The sequence below is a fragment of the Anarhichas minor genome, unplaced genomic scaffold (genome assembly GCF_050575085.1).
Source record: "Anarhichas minor isolate MPS153535 unplaced genomic scaffold, ASM5057508v1 ptg000014l, whole genome shotgun sequence".
Classification (NCBI taxonomy): Eukaryota; Metazoa; Chordata; class Actinopteri; order Perciformes; family Anarhichadidae; genus Anarhichas; species Anarhichas minor.
This window is the reverse complement of record NW_027466460.1, coordinates 15700699-15721347: the sequence shown is the minus strand read 5'-3', so window position 1 is coordinate 15721347 and position 20649 is coordinate 15700699. Positions and strand designations below refer to the sequence as shown.

The window sequence follows — 20649 nt, the reverse complement described above, 5'->3', positions numbered from 1 at the left end:
TAAATTCAGGATGGGTCCTGTTTGGCTTCTTCTTCTTCTGGTCCCATCCCTCCTCAGAGCGCAGGTGACTCCAGACCCATCAGGACTCTCGGTGGACAAAGACAACAGCACCAACTCTTTGACAAACAGCACAGGAACCTCAAATGTCTCCCCCTCCCCCTCTAGTTCCTTCAGACCCACAGAGCCGCCTGGGTTTGCAGCGACGCCTTCAGAAGCTCCCACACAGGAGGAAGATGACTGGTCACCAGCAGAGACCTTCCTGTACACTAGAGACCCGTTGGCTCTGGAGGCCGCCCGCTGCTCACGGGCGTACAGCCCCCCGGGGCTGGCCGGATCGCTGCCCGTCAGCTTCAGTGCCCCCCTCCGGCCGGCTCTGGATGCCCTGGCTAATACGGCCAACTTCCTCAACATGATCTTCCAGGCCAGTGACCTGCGGGAGAGCACCGTGCAGGAGGACATGGAGTGGTATCACGCCCTGGTCCGCGCCCTTCTGGAGGCCGACCTGCTCATCCGGCGGGCCCTGCTCACCTTCGACGCTGACCCGACGTCCCCGGTGCCGCAGCTGGTGCTCTGCGCCTCACGCAACCCGACAGCCAAGGTGCAAACCATCATCCTCCAGGACTTATCCAAGGCCTGGGAGAGCCTGCACCCGCCCGCCCCCGCCCCCGACGACAGCTGGTTCCGAAGCTTTAAATTCCCGGAGTCCAATCAGCCGACGGCGGCCCTGTCCAAGCGGGTGCTCCTCAACGACCTCAGCACCTTGGACACGCCCAAGTGGAGGCAGGGCGACAGCTACGTGACCAATCACAGCGGGGTGCGCTGGGGCAGCACCCCCTTCCTCGACTGTGAGGACGGACTCTTTGTTTCTGACTGGGTGCTCACCCTGTCCACGTCCTTCTACGGCCTCAAGCCTGACCTGACGCCAGAGTTCAGGTTAGGACACACACACACACACACACACACACACACACACACACACACACACACACACACACACACACACACATAAATGCAAGCTTTTACACTAGTGTCAATTTTGTCCGAGCTTTTTATCTATTCTTACTCCTTTGTTAAATGGCCTTGTTAGTTTTTGTCATTTAGTCAATCTCACCCTGTTCTAAATGGACCATAATGTACTAAATGAACATCATGCTGTATTGAAGAAGACTTGAAACTAGAGATTGAGACCATAAACTCATGTTTACAATGTTTACTGAGGTAATAAATCAAGAGAGAAGTAGAGTCATTCTCTCATAGACTTCTATACAACCAGAGGAGTCGCCCCCTGGTGGACACTAGAGAGAATGCAGCTTTAAGACACTTCTGCATCGGCTTCACTCGGCAGAACCGGAGGTTGCCGCCTGGTACCGACAGCAACAGAAAGTTTGTTGACCTGCTGGGTTTGCGATGGCTGAGTTCGAGTAGTTTAGAAAAACGATAGACGCTGTTGTTTTAGTCCTGACATGGAACTGCTGCCTTTAACAAAAAAAAGTTTTTGTCAACCAAAATAGTTTTTTGATAAAGTTCTTATTTTCAGCATGCTGTGTGCAAGGTAGAGAAGAGAAAGAGAAGCTGGTCAGCTTCAGACTCTCTGAGGGTTAAATTGTCCACTGTTGACCAACAACTGTCCATTATGGGCCGAATGAGACATTATGGACCATCTCATGCTGTTGATTATTGCTAGTACTTGTGTCCCTCAACTACAGTAAAGTCTCCTTTCTTTACTGCCGGTAAAACATATTTATAATATAGGATAACATCCCAGGAGAACTTGGACGCGAGTCTCAAAATAAGCTCTTTTTTTCCTAAACCCCTGAAAAGGATAAAAGCTTTCTAGCTGACATCTAACTTATTTTGTATTTCACCTGCTGTTCTAGTTCTGCGTCGGCCCTGTGACCGTCTGTCCAGGTTTGATGAGCATGTGGAATAAAAACGTTGTTTGAATTAACAAGGTTAATCTGACGTTTGAAAGGGAATCCTCATAAAGGCCATGCAGGTTTCTGCAGACAGAAAAAGGGATTCTTCAAAAGAGTCCGATGATATTCTTTACTTCTTTACTCTGACTCACGTGTGTGAACCTCCCTCCTCTGTGTGTGTGTGTGTGTGTGTGTGTCAGAGGTGTGATCCGTGTGGACGTCAACATTCAAGACATCGACTTGGACCAGTGTGCAACAGGAGACGGCTGGTATGCTGATACTCACCAGTGCAACCGCACCACCATGGAGGTAAACTGGATGATCGGACCAGAGAGAAACATCCTGTTGCTTTGTGTCTTTGAGCTGAACAAGAACAGAAAAGTCTTTTAACCACCAAACTGCCCAATTATATAGGAACCAATGATTGGTAATAAAAAGTCACAAATAGGTTTATTTCCTCTGCAAAGGAGGTGACGTTGTCACTTGTTTGTTAGCCGGATGTCTCAAAAACAACTCAACAGATTCTAATGAAATTTGACGCAATTAGCCAAGAAACAAGTGGTTGTTTTTGGAATTTGATGGCATTTCACCAAACAGGTTGGTTTGAGAATTTGTATCGGCCATTATTCAGTGTGGAGCCCCCTCCTCTAACCTTTAAGCTGCCTCCCAAAAGGGCAAACCGCCCCACAAACAGCATGCCAAGTGTTACCTTACCTGTGAAGCAACAACGCCAGTGAACTTTTACAAAGACAAAATGGATGGTTTGAAATACAACAGGTTAACTTTGTCCGTGAGGATGTTCGGCGTTACCATCATTAATCAGACAAAAGCCCACAGAGATTCAGATTTGACTGTTGAATTGTGAGATCATTTTAGTTAAACACATGCTGCCACTTGTTGCATATTGTGTCTATTTTTCTCTATGTTCTATTGTGGGTCTATTTAGTCTGTGAGTGAGTTGGGATGACGTGTGATAACACTGGTTGTACCCAGGACAGTGGATTCATACTGTCCCGTACCTTAGATTAATGAGCCACCACGATGTGCCCTTTTTGTGAAATCACTTTCAGTCTATCAGCCTCATCTGTTAATGATTCACAGGAAGCAATAACAATCTATGTGCGTTGCCTGTGGCGGGGAGTTTTAGTTAAAAAGGTTGAGAACTCCCACGATCAAAGGTTTGCATCTTCTTAGATATTACTCAATTTAAAAGCAGCAGTTTGGTGCCAGAAAGGGATGTTCGGATATCTTTCACCGACCTGTGATTTGAAGAAGGTCTGGTGTCGTTCAAAACAACCAGTCAGATCGTTTTTTAGTGTCACAGCACAAAGTCGTGCCGGCCTTACCTGAACCCTGGTGAGTCTGACTGTCTGCGTTGTCCTCTGGTGCGTTCACAGCTCTGCGCTGGTGTCACATCCGTCAGATTAACATTTAACATATAAACACAAGACAGACTTCCGGGATTATGTAGTAATTGTGGCGACATTTCTCACGATGTTCACTTTCTTTACAAAACAAACAATCGATCGTTAATTGAAATCAGCAGATGAATCCATAATGAAAAGAGGAAATGTTTCTACTTTTAATGCTTTTCCTGGTTATACTTACATACTTTTAGTAACATTTGACTTTTTGTATTTTTAAAGTGTGGTATTAGTACTTTAACTGAAGTGAAGTTTCTGAATACGCCACCACTGGTCCCCTTCATTTAAATACTAACTAAACTGTAGACAAGCCGTTTAAACGGTCTAACTCGTGTTTGTGACTTTTAGTTACAGACACACTCGTAACTGTTTGTGACCTCTGAAAATGGTTTAAGCTCTTTTTGTCTGTGCTCGTTTTTTTGCCTTTTATCCTTTGCTCATGCTTTCACGTATTCACACGTTCACTCTTCCACCACCACCACCTCCACCCGTCTTTTAGCTTTCCCTTTTCCCTGCCGGCCAGTCTGTGCAGACCCAATCCTCCACCTCTCATCTCGGCCGTCTATTTAAAGATGGATGCGCTGGGTGGCGGGCTGCGGGATGATCTGATGGATTATGGTGATAATCCAGCCCGCTGACATACTTCCCCTTTATGCACCGCACTCACAGAGGGTCTGGAACACAAGAGAAGAACAGTCCATCAAAAAAACCCAAATCCACATGGCACCCTTTGTCCCGTCCTGTCCTACCTTGGTTTAGAACAAACTTGTAGCTGGTTTAAAATGAGTCAAAAGATACAGCTGATATGTTTATCGCTAGGTATGCTAACTCTGTTGAAGGAGCTGTCTTCAACATTCTGAACATGAATAAAGCAGCAAACAACCATTATCTATGTTAAGATATAGAGGAGTGATGTCTACCCGAGCAGAGAATGCGAGCGTAGCACCCACCCGCTATAGTTCCCCCTTCAGGTAAACACTGTAAACTCCGTCACCACTTTCCCCTGTTTTCCCTCATCACCCCTCATCTCTCCCCAAACAAATCCTGAGTGAAAATGCAAAAAATTCGGACATTATTTTTAGCATAAAGGTTTTTTTCTGCTTGGCTGACGTGGAAAGGTTGTGATTTAAACGTTCACTGGAGAGACAAAAAATGGCGTCAGACTGAACAATCACATCTTGTAACCTTCCTCACAATAATACATCAAACAAACGTAAATGGCATATTTACGTCACGTTTTTCTACATTTCATTCCATCGTCTAATGCTGCGTTCACACCAAACGCGTCGCGAATTATTCGCGCGAGTAGATTACATACAAAGTCTATGCACAGACGCGATGAGACTGTCGCGGCGCGAATCTGCGATGGCGCGTCGCGATGGACGCGAATCCGCGTCAAACGCCAAAGCGCCCCGACGCGCGAGTTGAAATTTTTCAACTTCTGCGAAATATTTGCGTTACGCCCCGGCGCGATAGCCTATCAGCGTTGAGTTGCGTCCAGCGCGATTGCCGCGATTCACGTGAATGAACACTTGGTCCCCGGCGTTTTGACCGGTGGCGCGATGGATGTGAATATGCGGTGCGATGAATATGCGGTGCGATGAATTCGCGACGTGTTTGGTGTGAACGCAGCATCAGGCTTCACCAGGCGGCAACCTCCGGGTTCTGCCGAGTGAAGCCGATGCTTCATGTGTTAAAGCTGCATTCTCTCTAGTGTCCAGCAGGGGGCGACTCCTCTGGTTGTATAGAAGTCTATGAGAAAATGACTCTACTTCTCTCTTGATTTATTACCTCAGTAAACATTGTAAACATGAGTTTATGGTCTCAATCTCTAGTTTCAAGTCTTCTTCAATACAGCATGATGTTCATTTAGTACATTATGGTCCATTTAGAGTCAAACAGACCATAAAGCAGACTATGCTTTAGGGCGGGGCTTACTGTGATTGACAGGTCGCTGCCGCTACCAGAGACGTAAACGGCGTCTCTACGTCACTCCTCCGCATTCTATGGTAACTTCTGTTCATTGGTGGCGAAAAATAACAACTGATGAATCTGAATCTGAATCTGATGCTATTTCAAGTGTTTTTTAAACATGCATATCACCGCCCCGTTCAAGTTTCCACTACATTGACGTTAACAACAGACATTAACAACAGTTAACAAACGCCGTGGGTTTGAAATAAACACAGCAGATGACTGAATCCACTGACGTACTACGACTATCTGATGAATTGAGATGCCACCATGAAGAGAATTAAGTTGACCGCTTTGTATAATCCATATCACATTAATGTTCAACCCGTGCCACTAAGTCTTTGAGTGTCTGATAGAGGGGTTGTGGGTTTGTATATATACATATGCAAGGCCAGCGCGAGTGTGTGTGTGTGTGTGTGTGTGTGTGTCTGTGTGTGTGTGTGTGTGTGTGTGTGTGTCTGTGTGTGTGTGTGTGTGTGTGTGTGTGTGTGTGTGTGTGTGTGTGTGTGTGTGTGCACGCTTGGAAAACAGGATTTCTCTAGAAAAGGATAATGCTCTCAGTGGAGCCATTATGTATCCATTTAGCTTTTAACTTAGATTAACACACAGAGCATCCAACTGTGTGTGTGTGTGTGTGTGTGTGTGTGTGTGTGTGTGTGTGTGTGTGTGTGTGTGTGCGTGTGTGTGTGTCTGTCCTGACCGGCTAAATTGAAGCGAGCATCAGAGCGAAAATAGTGAGAGAGAGTAAATTGACCCTCTATTTTTAGCTTCACAGCAGCATCAGCTGGAAAGCGGTGCTGCTTCAACAACAACTCTTTCTGGGGTCCAGATACAACATTTAAAAGAAACATATAAAGTCAACAATGTCTGTGCTTTATTTAGGAAACAATAAAGATACTTAAACATTGCATTCAACAATAAAATTACATCAAAACCCTGCATACTTTTTAGTTTCAGTGATGTTGATGAGCCCAACATAATGTTGAGCTTAAAGGAAGTAGTATTTGCTGAAGGGCTCTTTTATTGGACTGTTTAATGTTGTTTCTGTTATTTTGTTCGCTCCCTGGTGTAATAATGCTCATCCTTCTTCTCTTGCTTCAGGTCACAGTTATGGTCGATTCCGTTCTGTAACTGGACAGACTAGTGTGTAGCTATATAAACATGAAACATGGTGTGACTATTGTCATTTCTGTTAAATTAAGACACTTTTTCTATAATGTGTGAATCCACATGGGGGCAAGTGGGAAATGAGTAAATGACGGACAGAAGAATGTTAGCAATTAAAATCAACTAAAACCAGTGCAAACTAATAAAAGAAGCACTTAATTAGAAAGAACTGTCACCGCTTGTTCTTATTGTTCTTGTTGTTCTTATTTAAAGGAAAAGGACGGAAAATCTAAAACACTTCAGACAAGAACAAAAAGACAACAATGAGAATAATGAATCTCTCCGTTTCTCGCAGTGCGTACCGAGTCCAGGTCAGGGCTTTCAACTGGGTCAGTACTGCTGCCGCTGCAAAGAGGGTTACTACAACCCAGAGATAGCCCCTCGAGGTCCAGGTGAGTCAACAGCTAACCTCTGCTGCCCAACAGGAGAAATCACTTGTTTACTGCCCATTTCAACACAAGAGTCACACATCCACACAACTCCACACAACTTTTTAGTATCTTTTAGTTTGTTAGTTGCTGTTTAAGTCCGTCTCACGCTCCCACCACCACATGCTCAGCTAAACAAGCTATAAAAACTCAGTGTACAGACGCACACAGTTAGCTGGGGAAGAAAGTGGAACATCGAGCAGCTGACGAGTCAGATATTTTTCCCCAGGAGTTGGTGGGGACCAAAAAAAAAACAGAGTTAAAGGTCCAGTTTGTAGGATTTAGTGACATCTAGCGTTGAGGTTGCAGATTGCAACGTCAAAAACGTGAAAGTCTCTCTAGAGCCAGGGTTTGGTTTGTCCGCTCTGGGCTACTGTAGAAACACGGAGGTGCAACATGGTGAACTCTAGAGTAACTGCTAACAGATGCAGATATGAAGGACTCATTCTAAGATAGCGATTCTTAGTTTAAGGTGAATATATACTAATGAAAACATAGTTATATTATATTCCATTTCTGCTAATAAATCCCCCAAAATCCTTCACATTGGACCTTTAAAAGAGAGTAAATATTGGACTTTGATTCATGAGAAAATATGACCCCAAATGAACAAAGAAGCTGCTGAAATGGTGATAAAGTTACAAAGGAATTATGCAGCCTTAACCGAATTTTGGGTTGTTTTTTATCCACTTACTTCCATTATGGATTATACTTTAACGGATAAAATGCACATGGTTTGTACATATCGTCATGTCACTGTCTTTATAAATCCTACAGGCTGTAGATTGTGTATGTAGACATGTGCTCTATACACGCATGCACGGTACATATCCACCCATTTATTTATTTTATTTTGAACTAATTATACTGTATACAACTGAATTGAACTGTAAAGCTTCATATATTCCTTTCGAGACATGCAATGCTGTGTATGTAGTGTACTGTTTTTGGAAGTCACATGTATATGAGGTCCTCACATGGGTTTGTGTAGGTGTCGATGCAGATGGTGGCCCTGTGAACGGGAGTGACGGCGGTATGTGTTACCCGAACATGCCCATCTGTCTCCCGTGCTGGCCGGGCTGTGAGAGCTGCCAGGACGGCAGCCCCTGCTGGGTGCAAGAGGCCTGGCTTCTCAGGGGCGGCGTGCTGGCCGTCCAGGGCGTCTTCATGCTCCTCATCTTCGTCAGCATGCTGGTGGCCTACAGGCATCGTCGCAACCGGGTGAGTCAGGTCTTTTGGCTCAACGGGGCCACCGTACGGATGGGGTTGGATGGAGGAGAGCTGTTCCCGGCGTTGAGTCACGATACATTATGTCAAGATCAGAGACCTGTCTTTCTATAGCGTACGAGTCGACATTTGTTGCTTTTGTGTCAATCTTTCAAACTAAATCTTTTTTTTTTCAATCGCGGATGTTACAAAATGGTTGATTTCATCTTTCTTGTGACACAAAGGATGTAGAAACAAACTGAAACCTTTTCAAAGCCTTTGCTGCATTAGCATTAGAGGGCTACTTTCATTATAGTCTTCAAGCTGAAACATGACGCCGAGGTTTTCTTTCCATATTAAGTCAAATGAGCATCTACCGCTATGGAAGCCCAGATCTTTTTTTTATCACAGTGGCAGAAATGAGCTTCCATATATACTGTAAACTGAGAGCACCTCTGTATTTTAGTTAAAACAGTTAAAACAACACTTATATACAGTTCAGATTGTAGTAAAAGCTAATTAGATAATCATTGGTTTATCTAGGTTGTAATTGGCAAGGTTTCTTTTTATTAAATAGTGCAGGAGAAAAATGCTCTTTTGCCCTTCCAGTAGAGAAAACGGGATAAAGTGCCCTATCCTAAGTCCTTTAACAGTATATTATAACATGGAACTACGCTGTTTAAGTCCTTTAACTTCTCAACAAGCACCACATCTTCTTTTTTACTCTCTGACGGGTCTTTTTCTCGCCCCTCAGAGGATCCGGGCGTCCGGCCTCCTGCTGCTGGAGACGATCTTGTTCGGCTCTCTGCTCCTCTACTTCCCGGTGAGTGTGTGACCGAGCTGAGAGTGTCAGAGATTAGAGCTCTTTACAGATCACTGCACAGCACAGCGCCACGGATTATATCATAATGGACCATTTTGTGGGAGGGTGAAAGAGGGTGAGGGTGTGCGAGTGGGAACGGGTTGGGCGGGTTGGCAGTCGACAGTTTTCATAAATCAATCTTTAGATTCATTTTTACCAATTATTAATGAGCTGTTAAAGTAAATCAGCCGTGACTTTTTACCCACCTGACTGCTGAGCTGGTGCTCTACTGCCGGTTATTGATCATTGATTTAGATGTGATGTGTGAACATGTTAATGGGCTGTTCTCATGGCAGCTCGGCTCCTCTGAACTGCACACTGGTGGGACGATTTCAAAGGATCGTAAAAATGATGGTGTTTTTATTTCAATCAAGTGACGTCTCCATAAGGAGTAATGTCAACTTGTCTTTCAAACACAGCGGTGATTGAGTTCCCTGTGCACAGGAAATGGCTCTTGTCGTTGGTTTAGAATGAATTAAAGGAGTTAAAGGTTCAGTGTGCAGCATTCAGCGGGATTTATTGGCATAAATGGACTATAATATTATTGAGAATCTTTTCTTTACTGTATAATAATCTGAAAATAAGAATGGTTGGGTTTTTGTTACCTTCGAATGAGTCGTTTATACCTACATGCAGGTCCTCATCACGGAGCCAGCCGCCGTGTTTCTACAGTAGCCCATAACGGACAAACAAAACACGGGCTCTAGATAGGGACATTTGAGTTTTTGCGTTTACGCATCGGCCACCGTAGTTCTCCTACACGCTTGGCACACGCTATTTCACACTGTGATGGTTAACGTTAAACTATCCGTACAGGTCACGGATCGACAGCAGTCCGTTACACTACTAATCCTAATTCATTTGCCCAATTTAGGATTTTTTTAGGGTTATGGGGTTTAGTTGAGGTTGAGACACCTGTCAATCAGGCAAACCTGCTCTAAAACATACGCTCAGCTGCCAGTCTATTGGGTACGTTTAGATACAACTGTTCTTGAAAGGTGCTGATTGATCTCTATGATGATTTTGAACGTTTTTGCAGTTTGTGGAGCTTTGTTATTCTCAGATGCATCGCTAATCTTTAACTTCATATTAGCTCCTCCAGTACTTTAGCTGCTCTAAAGACTTTAGGTGGAAATCTTCTTATCACAAAAAAAATAATTTGATTCAGTGTTACCAGACTTTTCTGTCTCATTTCATTCAGTTCCAAACTGCAATGAATACAACAGTTGGATATTCAGTGAATACATTTATACTATTTCTTTGAAACAGTTGCATGGATCACCAATAATAATAATGTCTCACCAAGAAATATAATTTGCACACGCTCGAGTACAATAAGGATTCATTGAGGACAACGTGCTGGACGACGCAGAGGATGTACAAAAAACTGACATATGAGTAAATAAAGCACAAAGTATTCATGTATATTGAACTTATATTCAAACTATGACATATTTACCCGACAGTGACAGAAAAGGAGTGCAGGAAATGAGCAAAATCTTTTACTGGGCGTTTGTTTGGAGAAATTCAAAGGTAAATTGCAGCCCACATACCTGACTGTAGTTCTCAACGTCCCAGATAAAAGGTCAGAGTTCACTCTCTCATCTCGGCGAGGGGTCACTGTAGTCAGGCGGCCATTTCATCTACAAACAGATCGGCTGCTGAAGGGCTTGTCTTGGTGTGCACCTGGAGGACCGTCACAGTGATAAAAAGTGATGCAAGGTTTCTAGAAGCTGATCGTATTGATCAAAGTTTAGAAGTACAAGCGGGACAAATTTGAGGTACTTTGAGAAATGAGAGAAAATGGAAAAACATAATCAGCAGATTAATCTATAATGAAAAGAATCATTAGTTCATTAGTTAAATATGAGCTCCACCTCAACCAACTACATCAGTTAGACCCTGCTTATATATATATGTGTATGCATGAGTATTGATTCATTTATAATATTATTTTCTATTGAGAATATTTACTTTATATTTTCCGGATTATTCATATATATATATATGTATGTTACGTATATATATATATATATATATATATACGTAACATACATATACATATATATATATATGTATATATACTTATATATGTATGTATTAGTTCTGTCATAAACCAAAGTGTTGGCCAAATTCAAATTTGGACATTAAAAGAACAACCTCGTGGTGGCGCAAAAGAAAAAGTAAGAGGGTCACTTCTCATTCAGTCATTTCAGATTCATAGAAACTTCACGAGGTTATCAAAGAGCACCAGGACTTTTAATTCGACTCCGCCCACCCACCGTAGCTTTAGATCGACCAATCAGATTACTTCTCAGACTATAATCGAGACCCCAATCTGACTCTGAATGCATGCAGGCCACATCTGCTGATTAAAGCACGTCGTCTCTGATTCCATATGTATTCACTCTGAGCGGTTTGATCCTCCCCGAGAGGTTCGAACACAACAATGTAAATTTGCGTTCACATTTGAGGCTTTCGGCTGATGCTCTTATCCAGAGTGACGGAGACGGACTGTCAACAGCAGCATGAGCTTTGATTCTGGGATTACAGTCATTCGCTCTGCTGGTACATACTGTTGAATGTGACTGAACGTATTTACAATGCAAAATAAAAACATATTCATTCGGACATTGTGCTTTTTGTCCATTGATGCAGATGAGACGTGTATGAAGTGTTTATCTGGTCATATACAGTAAGACAGTAATAGCAGCAGTAACACTACTAATGGCAGTATAAGTTATAGTAGCAGCACCAGCAGTTGCAATAGTACTACTACTACTACTACTAGTAGTAGTAGTAGTACTTAACTTGTGGTGGATGAGGTATTCAGAGCCTAAAGGTACTAATACCACACTGTAAAACAATTACAAGTACCTCAACTACAGTACTTGAGTGAATGTACTTGTACCACTAGTAATAGTAGCAATATAGGAGCAGTTGTACTGCTAACAGTTACAGTAGCTCTAGTATTAATTATGCAAATTATGATTATTTTCATAATCAGTTCATTTGTAGAATATTTTCGTGATGTATCGATTTTTTTGTTTGGTCTACAGAATGTCAGACAATATTAGTAGTAGGAATAGTAGTAGTTGTTGTGGTAGTACTAATATTTAAGGGTACCTATGGTCTAGTAGTGCTAGATAGTAGTGGTTGTAATAGTAAATTTAGTTTAAGTTTAGGTTTAGTTTAAGTAATTGTAATATGACTTCTAAGCAGCAGTGAGAGCAGTAGAACTACGAGTAGATTGTACTGTAGTTTGACTTACAGGAAGCGTCTGTCTCTGCAGGTGTTCATCATGTACTTCAAGCCGAGTACCTTCAGGTGTATTCTGCTCCGCTGGGTCCGATTGCTCGGCTTCTCCATCGTCTACGGGACAGTCACTCTGAAAATGTACCGGTAGGTTTGGTTTCCTTGATTTTACAGTAACATCCCGTTAGATTTCAAGACAACATTGATTCCTTCAACGTTCAGTTGATTGAAAACATTGAGTGTTGGAATCACAGTCTGTGGTCTGTACTTATACTAGTGTTACACTTACGGAATTATTGTACTCACAGAATTTTTATTATTTATCATCTTAAATGCCATTAGTGCTTTGAATTGGCTGTTTGAAATGTGCCATATAAATAAAGCTGCCGTGCCTTTTTAATGTAAACGGTACATTTTCTACATTTTGTCTTCAGCAGTGAAACATTGATAGATTTTGTTGCCTCGCAGGGTCCTGAAGGTGTTCCTCTCACGCACGGCCCAGAGAGTGCCCTACATGTCCAGCCTGCACTTGCTGAGGATTCTGGGAGTGATGCTGATGACGGTCAGCTGGTTCCTGTGTGCGTGGACGGTCGGCGTCCTGCAGAACCGCGACAGGAACATCCCGGTGTTCATCACAACCACCACGTCGGACGGCCAGGGGTTCAACCTGTGTTACCTGGACCGCTGGGACTACATGATGGCTGTGGGTGAGTGGCAGCAGAAGTGAAGACGAGCCTGGACACCTGAGAAAGAGACACTTTAGATCATCTGAGTTGATAGATCCTTCCCCCCCAACAATGCAGTTATTTCCATTTTTATAAACTAGATTTTGAAATTTGCGTATATTTCGACCTTAAATAATGGTCATGAAATTCTTACGTTGAAGTCAATATTAACTTTTATCAACATGGAAGAAGAACATAGTAAAAATATTACAGGATAATTCAGTTTTTTTACTATTTGGGTCAAATTTTCATAGTTTTAGTCGTCATTTCTCTCAGTCAGGGCACTCTAAGAGCACAGACCTTCGGCAAGGCCACGCCCAATCATGTATGTTAACGAAAAAAATGATCCACCCCGTGATTCGGATTCACTTTTAAATGTAAAAACAAAATAATCTCTCTTTGCACAGGAAATCTGTGTGCAAACAACTAGAGTAAGTACGGTAGGTCAAAGTTAAGTCGTGAAACTACAGTGCCACGGTTAAAGTTGATACAGTAACACAATATTAAGCATTTTAGCAATATCGAAACGCTAGAACCGTACTAAACTCTAACAAATTGAAAAAAACCTGTGTTCTACCTCAGCCGAGCTTCTGTTCCTGTGCTGGGGCAGCTCCCTGTGGACCGCCGTCAGGCCGGTTCCCTCAGCCTTCCACGAGCCTCGCTACATGGGCATCGCCATCCACAATGAGCTGCTTCTCTCCTCCTTGTTTCATCTGTTCAGGTAAAACCGTGAGCATGTCCCTGAACCTCAGAAGGTACAGGACAGATAACACCCGCAATATGCCCAAGCAACATACCCTCAGCAATATATTTGCAAAAACTGATGTGACATGATTTTGCGTTTTTTCTGTTTTACCTCAGGTTCACTTTTTCCTCTCTCCATCCTGATTGGATGTTGCTGCTCTCCTTCACGCACACCCATGTGACCATCACTGTCACACTCGCCCTGCTCTTCATTCCTAAGGTACTCGTAGCATCTTGGGGTGGAAGAAGGACTCAAAGTAGACAAAAGGTCATCAATCAAGCATTAAGTCATCTCGATTTCTGGAGATATTCTTGCCTTAATCTGGGTTTATTTAAATTAGCCATGCCATCTAGCTAAATGTGAGTCAGTGGGGGTTCTGGATCTTGTTGATGAGCCCAACTGCAGTTGAGAAGAAACAGTTTTTGTGTCATGAAGTCTTGGTCCTGATGGACCACAGCCTCCTGCCAGAGCAAAGTGACCTTAAACTGTTTGTGCCCAGGGTGGGAGGGGTCGGCCACAATCTCTCCTGCCCGCCTCAGGGTCCTGGAGGCTTACAGGTCCTGGAGGAAAGGCAGACAGCAGTCAATCACAATCTCTGCAGAGCGAATGATACGCTGCACCTCTGCCCTTGTCCTTGGCAGTGGCTGCAGCGTACCAGATAATTATGGAGGAGGTGAGGATGGACTCAATAATGGCAGTGTAGAAGTGCACCATCATTGTCTTGAGGCAGGTGGAACTTCTTCAGCTGCCGCAGGAAGTACATCCTCTGCTGTGCCTTCTTGATGAGCGAGCTGATGTTCAGCTCCCACTTGAGTTCGGGGGTTATGATGGAGCCGAGGAATCTGAAGGACTCAAAAGTGTCAACTGGGAAATCACACAGGGGGATAGGAGCAGGTGCGGCTGCATTGTTCAGGAAATCCACAATCATCTTCACTGTCTTTAGAGCGTTGAGCTCAAAGTTGTTTTGTCCGCACCACAAATATAACTATTGATACATTAATGTTGCAGCTGGTAAAGGTGGACTTTATTTTTTACTATATATACTGCCATTTTTTTTTGTTTTAGAACGATCAATTATTTGTTGATTAGATTTTGTATTCTGAATCTTCAAAGTAACTTAAGTTATCAGATAATGTAGTGGAGTGAAAAAGTACAATATTTGTCTCTAATATCTGGCGACGTAGTAGTATAAAGAAACAGGAAATGAAAATACCCTAAAACAAGTACCTCAAAATTTTACTTAAGTTCAGTACTTGTACTTAGTAACTTTCCACCACTTTGAATGTTTATCATGTTGGCCTGTAAACTATGAGAATTCGTAGACCATGAAAGTATTTCTTTTACAAGATTCTGTGATAATGCATCCAATAATTTCACTGTGAACTCAAGTGTAATTGAATGTGTATGACTACAAACAATGTTGTTTTCTGATGCCAAAAGTTAACATATGAATTTTTCCTCCTGTGTGTCCTCCACAGTTTCTTTATGTGTCTAAGCCGGGGAGAGCGGAGATTGCAGCAGAGGTGTATGAAGATGAAGTGGACCTGCGGCGCTCCGGCTCGTACCTCAACAGCAGTTTTCACTCTGCTTGGAGTGAACACAGTGGAGTGGACCCGGATGACTTTCGGGTAAACTCTCTTGTCGCCTCCGAACGATGTTATCACTTCGCATTGGGACATCATTTACAAAATGTGGAAGAAATTCCTAAGATCACATTTAAATAAGGAAAATAAATGTCCCTTCATTTCAGTCATGATCAAATGTAGACTCACTTAAACAGATCTTAAATGTATTATAATTCAAATAATAAAATAACAGTTAATACAATCAGCGGTAGAATGAACATATACAGTATAACCGTTCTCCACCCTTTATCCTTATCCTAAACGGTGTTGTTCTTACATGAAAACATGTCTGTTACCTCTCCTCTGACTTGTTACTCTCCATATCTTTTCCTCTCCTCAACCATTTCCTCAATCCCTTCATCAATTTCCTCCCTTCTTCATATGCACCAGGATGAACTGAGGAAGTTATATGCCCAGTTAGAAGTCCACAAGACCAAGAAGATGACCGCAAACAACCCACATCTGTCAAAGAAGCGAAGTTCTCGATGCGCTTTGGGGAGATCCATTATTAGACGCATTGCGGAGATCCCAGAAAGCATGAGCCGGCAGTGCAGCCGTGACGACAAAGATGGATCCTTCCACAGTAGGATCAGTGTGAATCAATCTGAGTCTTTCAGGAGGACCCCAGATAATGTCAGTATCAGTTACAAAAGTTCCATGAAATCACCATCACCCTCCATGCGCAAGTCCCAAAGTGATCATCACTATGTCAGGGAAAGAGACCCATCCTTGCGTGACTCCATGTTAAAGGCCAACGCTGTGAAGAGATCTTCCCGGGAATCTGAGACAGATTCCTTGGATATCCCACCAGGAGTTTGCAAGTCAGCCAGTGCCCAAAATCTGTCAATTGATACCAATCTCCTGCATCCTGATCACACCAGGCTTCATAAGTCCTGGAGTCTAACCTCAACTACCACCCATTCAATGGAGAACATACCGAAGGTTAACAGAGCCAGCACAGTGCTGACAAGGTCCCGGCACAGCATTTCCATTAGTGACCAGACCAGGAGTGCTCTTCAGTCAGAGTCATTTGACAAGGCTGAGGTCTGTCCTTGGGAGGTAGATCAAGAACAATCAGGGGACAAGAACCAGAAACATGTCACCTACGCAAACTCTGAGGAGGGGTCGGACAAAGGGCCAGCATCTCCAGAAGTGCTCGTCTGTCCCTGGGACCATTTTCCACCCGTAGAAAAGCACCCTTCAGAGGATAGGGGAATAGGTGGAACTGACTCCCCCAAACCACAGGCCTGTGTGTCTGCAAGTGCACCAGGCACTCCAAGACCAAAGGCCATAAAAGATCAAAGCGTCTTCTCCTTCCGCAACACCAGCAGTAAGTGGCTCGCTGTGAAAACAGTTGTAGGATCCTTTGATAGCGGAAGCAGGTCCAGTAAGGAGGGGAGTTTGAATAAAGAGGATTCTGTTTCACAAAAAAGTCAGGAAAGTGCTTCCACAACGCCATCTAGTCGACGTCCCAGCAAGGAAAAGAGGTCGTTGCAGAAAAGAAGTATGACAACAGCAGGAAAACCATGTCTCGTGAAACAGAATGCCATCAGACTTTCTTCTGGGGATTCTTCTGACAGAAGCCCAAGAAAACCTGCAATGGTAAAATCTGCAGTCTACCCTTGGGACATGGATGATATGCAAAAAGATGGCACTTATGAAAATGTGTTTTTATCAAGGCAGAACAGCAAACGTAGTAGTATTAGTTCTTGGGAAACTGCTAGCAGCTGTAGAACTCCTTCAACTCACAGAAGAGGAAGCAATAGAATTACACCAGTCCCCAATACTACCTACACAGATGTGTGTCCATTGGATGGAGCTCATACTTCCAAGGAAGGAGAGGGACTTATGAAGCAGCAGAGCATTAAAGCAGACGTCTGCCCTTGGGACTCACAGGTATCTCAACCATCTAATGTATGTCCATGGGAATCTCAGGAGCAAGGGAATGTGAGCAGGCAAGGAAGTCGTCGTGGTGAGGCGTGTCCTTGGGAATCACAGGATATTCCAGTTATTTATTATACTAACACGTCTAAAGATTCACAAGGACAACAGTCTTTGAAACATAGATCAGCAGATGTATGTCCCAGGGAGACTGCGGGAAGTCCCCAACCTTCAGTAAAGGAAGATAACGAATATGCTAATGTTTGTCCCTGGGATGTTCAGGACAAGGCTGAAGTTGTATATGAAAACCTAAATCCTTTGGAGACCAAAGGAACGCTGTCTGTGCCTCTTCAACAAGAAATTATGAAATCTGCCGTCTATCCTGGTGCGTCAAAAGAAATTGTAGGCAATGAGCAGCAGCACCATGCAAAATCCCCTGCCCTGCATTTGAGTAGGCAAATGTCCAAGGCAGCAAAAAGTTGTCCGTGGGATTTTCCCGATCCCCCTAAATTCATGGGAGACATTTGTCCATGGGATGAGGGGAACACAGAGCCAACAGATACAGGCTCAATGACACAAATAACTATCAAGGTAGATATTTGTCCCCGGGAGACTGGACATCAAGACAAACCAGCAGACTCACAAAATGGTATCTCACCTTTGAGAGCTGCTTCTGTACAGACTGATGGGAAAGACAGCACAAGAGTAAACATATGTCCCTGGGAAACTGACCCCCCTGATATCACTGCAGCTACCAGGATGGTTTCACAAGGACCAGAAAGGCTAGCAGATATTTGTCCATGGGATAGTGGCGAACCAGAATCAGGAAATCCACAGACTCCCAAAACATCTGAGATTAATTTAAGGCAAGACACGGCTCGTGCAGGGGCAGTCAAAACGGAAGTATCAAAAGCATCAGAGAACATACAAAGACAAGGAAATTCCAGGGAAGATGTTTGTCCATGGAATACAGAAGAGCCAAAAATTCTGCAAAAACAGGATAGCGCTCGAGGAAATGTTTGTCCGTGGGGGACAGAGGAACCAAAAGTTCTCAAAAAGCAGGAAAGCGCTGTGGGAGATGTTTGTCCGTGGGAGACAGAAGAACCAAAAGTTCTCCAAAAGCAAGATAGCGCACAGGGAGATGTTTGTCCGTGGGAGACAGAAGAACCAAAGGTTCTCCAACAGCAAGATAGCGCACAGGGAGAAGTTTGTCCGTGGGAGACAGAAGAACCAAAGGTTCTCCAAAAGCAAGATAGCGCACGGGGAGATGTTTGTCCGTGGGAGACAGAGGAACCAGGAGTTGTCAAAAAGCAAGATAGTACTGGAGGAGACGTTTGTCCATGGGAGACCAAGGATCAACAAACCTCAACCGAAAGCAAAGTTGATATTCCCAAAAGCGACCAAGATGAAGTCACAGAGAACCAGGGGCCACTCAGTGTTGAAGAGAGCCCAGCAGACGTCAGCACGGAGCAGCTAAATGAGTCAAAAGAAAACTTAGACCTGGGCCGCTGTGATGCTTTGTGTCCCTGGCAGATGGAACGGAGCCAATCAGGTTCATTCACAGACAATGCCTCCGACGTCTTTACATGGGAGCCAGAGAATATTCCTGAGGAAGACGAGGAGGACGATGCCGAATGTGCTGCCGAAGCTCTTGTATTTCCATCTGACTTGTGATCTAACTCTAGCCAGCATTTGTTTTAACATTTTATCCCTTCACCTGTTGATGGTCAAGGGGAGCTTTGCAGGGTCAGCTCACAAACAGCTCCCTTGCAGCTGACAGAGCTGAAAGCCCTTTCTGTTGGAACAAGTAACTGCACTAATCAAGGACAGAATTTAGGGCTTTGTTATTTCAGGCTAGACTTTTGGGCCATGCCGCTACCCGAGGAAGAAGAAGCCTTTAGTAAAGACTTGATGAGCTGGACACAATGAGTTGTGCAAACATTACGTCCCTCATTAAAGCAGCAGTGAACTACAGACAGACATTTCTTGGCTGATGGAAGGGCATCTAAGGCTTTTAGATGAAGTCCCTTTTCTTCCTGCTTCTACCCCCCATTTTAAAATTGAAATGTTTTTTTGTGTCTTTGTATGTTTTTAGGTGACAGTACTCATATATGCCATGAACGTACAGTATGTTGGACCCATGGCTGACATTCACCTCGAATGTCACAAAACCTGAACTAAACAAGTCCACATTGCTCATTGAACTCTAAGCTTCACCAGCATTCGCCCGATAAATTCAGTCTAATTTCTTTTCAAAGTAACAGAACGTGTTTAGTGTGAAGCACTGGATGTCAAATTACATTTCTAAGTTGTATTAATAATTGATAAAACTATGCATACCTGTTTGCTTAAGTGACTGATTTAATGACTAAATGCCAATGATTATTACTATGCTCTGGTTTTTGATTCAGTCACAATAATGTAATAATAACATTCCATTACTTAAAGAAGCAATGCCAAATAAATTCATAAATCACCATAAACTTCAAGACATACACCCTTAAAACCCCTTAAAGTAGAGTGAAAACTGCTTAACTGTTTTATGATCTAAGTATTTAGAAAGTAATGTCAGTACAATTGCAATGGACACCAGTTTCACCAAGATGGGCCCATGAGATAAACATTCAAAACTGTGAAAAATACACATATGCTCCTTAAATGTTTGCTAATTGGAAAGAAATTCAAATTTGTGTTGCAGCTAAACGGACCTGTTTTAAATTAACTAAATATTGCAAATAATGTGAGATTTTTAATGCAGGTATTGATATCAGTTATTATAGTCATTGCTGGAAAAAAGTAACATCTTTGGCACCAAAGTAATATTCACTAATATTGTTATTCTTGTTCTCTATGAGATTCTTCTGCACGACTTCATTGATAACCGGTAATACCGACAGATGTTTGAAATTAAATTGATTCATGTATTAGTCAAAGATATCTTATGACTATTGGATATATTTATTATTAGCTTAGTTTATTGACATCAAGAGTGGTTTTACGTTTCACCGTCTGACATTAGTGAGTACCATTTTAAACAAATACAACTTTTTAAAAGCAGTAGTATGATATAAACTTTCAATATTAACAGTATTCTCTATGGATGTAATTAAGTTACATGTCTATGCCAGCAATTTGTGAAATCAGGTGTCAAGTTTTTCAGCACTTCTGCTCCTAAAGTGTCGTTCTGTTCCAGACGACTGCAGCGATTACTTTTCATTCAGTGATGTCATTGTTTAAACATGGTGCCAAGTTTCTGTTGTCAATGGAGTGACCTAGTTTTGAGCATTGTTGCATGTTAGTGTGTCTTTTGAACAACCGTGCTGTAATTTGATGTAAGTTGTTGTAACACATCCCTTGATTTGCAAATATAAAGAGGCCATGTTCTGTTTTGTATGCAATATCTTCTGTGAAAGATTGTTCTGATAAAGAAAGAAATGAATC

General features: G+C 42.9%; 1 protein-coding gene across 1 annotated transcript; it reads left to right on the top strand.

Annotated features, from left to right (window-relative positions):
- Positions 1-10: 10 nt before the first annotated feature.
- On the top strand, positions 11-18882 carry gpr179 (G protein-coupled receptor 179). The gene is made up of 11 exons (XM_076091750.1): positions 11-933; positions 2117-2225; positions 6777-6873; positions 7901-8130; positions 8870-8938; positions 12270-12379; positions 12701-12939; positions 13540-13678; positions 13819-13921; positions 15181-15330; positions 15718-18882. The coding sequence occupies exons 1-11, from the start codon at positions 11-13 to the stop codon at positions 18880-18882; spliced, it is 5334 nt and encodes a 1777-aa protein (XP_075947865.1).
- The last annotated feature ends 1767 nt before the right edge of the window (positions 18883-20649 follow it).